The 6,679-nt window shown below is 53.0% G+C and overlaps 1 protein-coding gene across 1 annotated transcript; it reads right to left on the bottom strand.

Annotated features, from left to right (window-relative positions):
• Window positions 1-31: 31 nt before the first annotated feature.
• On the bottom strand, window positions 32-4,517 carry NDUFB7 (NADH:ubiquinone oxidoreductase subunit B7). The gene is made up of 3 exons (XM_070462949.1): window positions 4,325-4,517; window positions 594-762; window positions 32-235 (listed from the first exon to the last, which is right to left on the bottom strand). The coding sequence occupies exons 1-3, from the start codon at window positions 4,434-4,436 to the stop codon at window positions 103-105; spliced, it is 414 nt and encodes a 137-aa protein (XP_070319050.1). The 5' UTR covers window positions 4,437-4,517; the 3' UTR covers window positions 32-102.
• Between the last annotated feature and the right edge of the window lie 2,162 nt (window positions 4,518-6,679).

Here is a 6,679-nt window from a genome sequence, read left to right as displayed (position 1 = left end):
GATTGGTTCAGGGACCAGCACACCACAGGCAGGCGGAGCTTGGGCCGCGGGGCCTGGAGGCTTTTATTTCTTGACTGGTCCACAGAGTGGTGGGCAGGTTCGCTACAGGGCCACCTCGGGGGCCACCTCGCCAGGCCCCAGGCCTTTGGCCATGTCCGCCTCCCTCTGCTCCCGTCTCTTCTTCCGCTGCAGCAGCCGCCGCTCCCGCTCAAACTCCTTCATGCGCTTCACATAGCTGCAGGCAGAGCACAAGCCGGGGTGTCGGGACACGACCATCCTGTGGCCCGGGAGCTGATGGGCCTGTGTGTGCGGGGCGTCTCCCCAAGGAGGGAAGACCCGTGTGCCTGCGGATTAGGTCTGGGGCCCGCCCGCTACCTTAACACCACTGAGCCAAGAGCAAGGACTGGGCCTCCCACCTGGAACCCGGCTGGGCCACTCCTCCAGGCCCGCCCACCCGGCACCCCCTCGGCTTCCTCTTTCTACTAAAGGCGGGGGGGGCTGGCTGGAAACTCAGTGTGAGTTCACAGTCCTCTGCCTCTGGAGTCGGGGGCCCAGGGCCCCGCGTGGGGATGTGGGGCGGGCTGGGGGCTCACTCGAGGTGCTCGCAGTAGTCCCAGTCGTGCTGCTCGTGCTTGCAGGCCAGGAAGTTGGGGAAGTTGTCGCGCTTGCACTTGAGAAACCGGATGAGGTAGTGGGCACAGTAGTCTCGTTGCTGGAGCACCAGCTGGGCGTCATTCATCTCCTGCTGAGTGGCCACCATCTCTGCAGGTGGAGGGGGAACCGGGGAGGCTCAGCCAAGGTGGCAGCAGCCTTCTGATGTGCACAAAAGCAACAAGGGCAGAGTCCCACTCCTGCCATCAACACCCACACCCACACGAGATTCTTGCCGCTCCACCCCGCAGGGTCACTCTGCAGACAGTCCTACCAGCAGAGCCCTCTGCTGGGCCCAATCCAGTGTTTGCGTGTATGTGAGTGTGTGTGGGGGGAAGGGGGCGGGCAGGCTGCCTGTGGACTCGAATCCCAGCTCTACCCTTGTTGGAGCTGTAACTTCTCAGAGCCTCAGCTTCTTCCCCTAATGCATAGACTTGGCTCTGAAGTGAGCTGAGCAATTACGTGTAAAGTGCTTAAGTGCCCGCCTCTTGGAGAGCTGAACTAATAACCCTCAGGTCCTGCTGCCCCACCCACCTGGATGACCTGGATGAAATCAACCTTCATTCAACTGGGGCTCATCTGGGGCTCTAAGAAACGGTCAGGGCACACCCCAGTCTGTGCCGGCTGTGCTGGTGATCCTGAGCTCCGCCCCCTCTGGCAGGGGGCGCTCAGGACCAGCCTTCCTGCATCAAGGGAAGCACTCAGCTTACACCAGCATCTTTCTTGTCCCAGAAGGTCCTCACAAGTAGCCACAAGTCCTCACAAAGTTTCCACTGCTTACCTGCAATCCACTTCCACTGGCTCCTCTCCCCTCTGCTTCTCAGCCAAGTTTCTGTCTCACTCTGGCCCAGGGTCTGCCACCCACCAGCGTCCACACTCCACCCCAGCCCTGCCCACACACTGGCTCTTTCCAGAGCCATCTGGGACCCCAGGGCACCATGCTTCCTCAGCCTCTTGCTTCTTTCTCGAACATTCTTTTCCCGCGGCCCTCATCTCCACCATACCCTCCCCAGGTTTCCCCCCATCTCTCTGGCTGTCCATCCATTTTCTGCCCAAAGCTGAAGCGCTGGCTTCTGGTGGTTCCTGCTAAGAGCTCTCTGCTCATTCTAATCCGTGGCTTTGGTCTCCAGTCTGTAACCCAGACCCCAGCTCAGGCCCCCACCCTCAGCTCGTCTGATCCCCAGGCCTCGTGTCCATCTGCTGTCTGTGATGGTTTCCATGTCAGTGTACTGCCCCTCATACCAGATGCTTCCGCATAATCGATCAGCAGCCAGAATTTCTGGAGCACCTACTGTGTGCTCAGTGCTGGGGACCCATGGGGAACATGTTATGCAAGAATGGACGCCTGCTCTCGGAGGAAGACACTGAGCAAACATGCAGAGCGAGATGTTGTAAGATGCTTGGCAACGCTTGGTGCTGCACATGTGCATGCATGCTCCCTCGTGTCTGACTGTGACCCCATGGACTCCTGTGTCCGTGGGATTCTCCATGCAGGAATACTGGAGTGGGTTGCCATGCCTTCTTCCAGGAGATCTTCCCAGGGATTGGGAATAATCCATGTCTCCTGCATTGGCAGGCAGGTTCTTTACCACCAGTGCCACCTGGGTAGCCTGGACATATGCACGCTTATGGCTGATTCACGTTGTACAGCAGAAACCAACATTGTAAAGCAATTATCCTCCAATTAAAAACAAAGCAAAAACTCCAGCCCTGGTTCACAAAAGCCCTTTGAAACCAGTGGATGAGCAGAGACCCCCAGGGAGGGGTGAGAATGACTGGAGACAGAAGGCAATGTGGATTTACACTGGGCATTTACAAGGCAGGGAGTTGGGCAGTTGTTGGGTCTTGGAACAATGTGAAGAGGAGCCCCCAGGAAGGGCTGTGTCTGCTGCTGCTGTAATAGAGTTAAAACTAAGACTCTGAAATGGGGTTTTGCCAACACAGCAGAGTGGGGGTGGGGAGGAAGCCTGACCAGAGCCCTGTCAGTGAAGCTGGGGGAGACAGCTGGATGGGGAGGTGGGGCAGGAGAATATTTTAAAAACAGAAGAAATAACAGTGAATTTGCATGCTGATGGGAAAACCAATGTCCAATGAGAAGAGACTGGTTGGGACAGTGCTTGGGTGGGTGAGAGGATGGGATGAAGGGCATCAGAGGGTTCAACTGGAGCAGAGGTTTAGCTGAAGCTGGGGCAGATCGAGTAACGGGAGAGAAGGTGGAGTCCAGCAGGAAGCAGGGATGAAGGGAGCCCAAGAGAGTTTTGGCTGCATCTGTTTTCTTAACATTTTTTGGCTGTGCCTTGTGGCATGTGGGATCTTAGTTCCCCAACCAGGGATTGAACCCTTGTTCCCTGCCTTAGAAGTGCAGAGTCTTAAAGCTGGCATGTCAGAGAAGTCCCTGCATCTCTTTTCTTAAGAGGATGCCACATGACAAGCTGAAAGGAGATGCTGGAGTCTGAAAGGGATGGCCTGACACTGGTTGAGGGGGAGCAAGAGAGAGCAAAGGGCCAAGGAATGTGACAGGAAAACCAGTGTAGCGTGAGGGGACAAGTGGGGGAGCAATCAGGAGACCGGTCAGGGAGGCTGAGTGTTTCTTTCCCACGATGTTCAGCTGCGCAGGGGCAGGAGCCAAGGACTCCTGTTAAGCCAGAGAGAGGGGGCAGGGTGGCGGCGGCTCTGGGCGTGTGCAAAACATTAAGGGAAAGAAGGGTGTATGGAGCAGTGGGAAAGACTGACACGGAGGTGGGCGTACTGATGGACTACACGTTCCGGTGGGGCTGAAGGGACTACCAGGAGTCGAGATACCAGAGGAGTGTACCCTTCCACGTTGTCCTAAATCCAAACCTCTCTGCACCACCCCCGTTCCCTTAGGGGTCTCCCTGTCTCCAAGTCATCGCCCACCAGGCAGCCAACAACGTGACCTTTTGACAAAACAAATCTGGTCGCGTGGCTCCTCAGCTTAGAAGCACGAAGCACTAAGGGGAGAGCCCCTCTCCTTAGTCTCACTGTGGTCAGCTCCATCGCAACCCCCTCAGGTCTCGCTTCCAGTTACAGCCCCCTGGAAGCCTTTCTTGATACTCCTAGGCGCCATCACGAAGACCCGCCAGGTTCCACGGTCTCCCCTACAGGACAGTGAGTTCTCTTTAGTCAGTGCCTGCTGTATCCTCGGTACCCAAACTGGCTTGGTCCAGGATCGGCGTTTGCTTTGTCTGTTATATTAACTCATAAAAAAAGCACAGTGCAGGACAGCTTGTGCGGCGTGAGGCCCCCCCCGCCCCCGTTCCCCCCGCTTGTGTTGTCCCGGGCATACCTAAAAAGAGCAGTGACATCTACCCAGAGGTACAGTGAGCGCATCTCTTCCGTGATAAACTCTCCCATGGCTCCCCACTCACTCCAGGACTAAGCCCAGGTTCGATCGCCTCATTTTAGCACCGCATCACTGCTCTCTTGCCCCCCCCCCCCCCCCAGGCTTTTTGTTCAAACCGTGCCCTCTGCCTGCAATGCCTCCACACTCTGGCAAGGTCACGAACGTCCTCTGAATTCCTCCGGGCCGAGGTCAGGGCTGAACCCAGACACAGTGCACAATGCTTGAGCCCAGCAGTGAGGACTCCGAGGTTCAGGGGTTCCCGCACCGGTGCCCCACTCCCGCCGGCCGCTCCTGCGCACTGGGCCTCACCGCGTTCCTTGCGCTCGGGGAAGCCGTAGTCGGGCGGGAAGGTGGGCATCCGCAGGGGATCGGGCTCCACCGATGCATCGCCCAGGTATCTCCGGGCCAGGTGAGCCCCCATGGCTGCTGTCACCGCAGGTTCCAGCGGCAGCCGGGGTCACCTAATTCCTACCCGGAAGCATTACCCTAGGCCAGCTACGGCTTCCGGGTTGCTTGCGCCGCCGCAAGGATCAAAGAGATGAATGACTCCGGAGGACTTCAGGTAACTCTGGCGTCTCCTGGCGGCCGGGCGGAGACAGCAAGGCGCGTACCCGCCTAGTCTGGCTACCGCCAGAGGGAGTCTTCCTGCCTCGGAAAATACATCTGGGCTGGGGAAGGGTGGACTATAGGAGCCTGGGGTCTCCTCCCACTCTCCCTGGGCGCCACTGGTCTCCTGAAGCTAGAGTACGAAGGAAAAATATATTTTATATCATAATTTTAAAAAGTTTTATTCTAACACATTCAAAGTTTTCATAAGCTCTTGCACAGTTGCTGGTGATATAATTAGTGAATATAAAAGTTTTAAATAAAATTACTTAAAATAAATAATTTAAATAAACAAATACAAGTTATTTATCAATACGTTATTTATCAATACACTATTTATAAACTGAGGTTTTTTTTAGAGAAATACTTTTATTTATTTGGTTATGCCAGGTCCTAGTTGCAGCATGAGAACTTTTAGTTGCAGCATAAGGGATCTAGTTTCCTGACCAGGGAACAAACCCAGGGCCCCTGCATTGGGAACACAGAATCTTAGCCACTGCACCATCAGGGAAGTTCCTATTAAACTGAGCTTTTAAATAAATCCTACTGAATACTTTGTAAAAATGGAGGAAGTTGTGATTCTAGTATTCCTCTACTTGCCACTGTAAAGAATTGGTATTACATTTCACATCTGTTAGGTTAGCGCTTCTATATGTGTATATTTAAAATACTTTTAAATATACACATATATATATATTTCTTAGTACTTCTTGGCCAAATGCTGCCTCCATGTGCAGCTGTAACAAATGCAAATGATGTGTTAATTTGTTACTATCTCTGGAACCTCAGCACAGGATTGGGACACAAAGGAAAAAATTTTCACTGGATGCTTGGCAGTGTTGGGAAATGATACTTGGCTGTGCAAGATTAGATTTCATTTGACAAGGTGCTGTGGGTTGAACTGTCTTCCACCGTCTGATCCCCTACCTCCTGCCAAATATATGTTGAAGTCTTTAACCACGGAGAATCTGTGAATGTGAACTTACTTGAAAACAGGGTTTTGCAGATGTAATCAAGTTAAGATGTGGTCATGACAGACTTGGGTGGGTCCTAATCTGATGACTGATGCCCTTCTTATAAAAGGGAAATGTTTTTAATTGTAATTTTATGTATTTATTTATGGCTGTGCACGGTCTTTGTTGCTGTGGGCTTTTTCTCTAGTTGCAGCAAGAGGGAGCTACTCTCCAGTTGTGGTGCACCGACTTCTCATTGCAGTGGCTTCTCTTGTTTCAGAGCACAGGCTGTAGGGGGCACTGGCTTCAATGGTTGCAGCTCCCCGCCTTTAGCGCACAGGTTCAGTAGTTGTGGCATATGGGTCTAGTTGTTCCTCAGCATGTGGGATCTTCCTGGACCCAGGGATCGAACCCACGTCTCCTGCTTGACAGGGGGATTCTTTACTACTGAGCCACCAGGGAAGCCCTAAGAGTGAAATGTGGAAGCAGACAGACACCCAGAACATCATGTGATGCTGGAGGCAGAGGCTGGAGTGATGCATCTACAAGCCTATTAACACCAAGGAACGTAGGCCAGGAAGGTTCTTCCCCCAGAGCCTTGGGAATGACCATGGCCCTGCTCACACCTTGTTTTGGACCTCCAGAACTGTGAGACTATACCTGTTAAATATGGTCGTTTATGCCCGTCTCCATTTGAAACTCAGGTTGACAGCAATGCATTCTTCATAAGCTGTTTTGTGTTTGTAATTATGTGTGTTCTGTACAAGCAAGCCAATCCCTCCACTTGTGCCAAGGGGGTTTTCCTCTATATTATAAAACAGTGCTGCCGGATGAACATTGGTGGGTGAGTGTTTGCTTTTTTCAAATGAATCTGTTTTTGGTGTGATGCCAAAGTGTAATTGCTTTAGGTACTTACAGCAGTTTATTTCCAGTTGTTTAGACTCGCCACTTGTTCCTCCCTTGGGATCCTGACTGTAATGCCAGGGCTCTCCACAATCAGTGCAAGATACGGAGTTCCTTTCTTCTCCACACCCTCATCAATGCATTTATTGCGGCGTTTTACCTTTTGGAAGGCAGCCATCTGACAGCGTTAGATAATGGTACA

Source organism: Odocoileus virginianus, chromosome 3 (assembly GCF_023699985.2).
Source record: "Odocoileus virginianus isolate 20LAN1187 ecotype Illinois chromosome 3, Ovbor_1.2, whole genome shotgun sequence".
Taxonomy (NCBI): Eukaryota; Metazoa; Chordata; class Mammalia; order Artiodactyla; family Cervidae; genus Odocoileus; species Odocoileus virginianus.
This window is presented reverse-complemented; position numbering and strand designations above follow the sequence as displayed.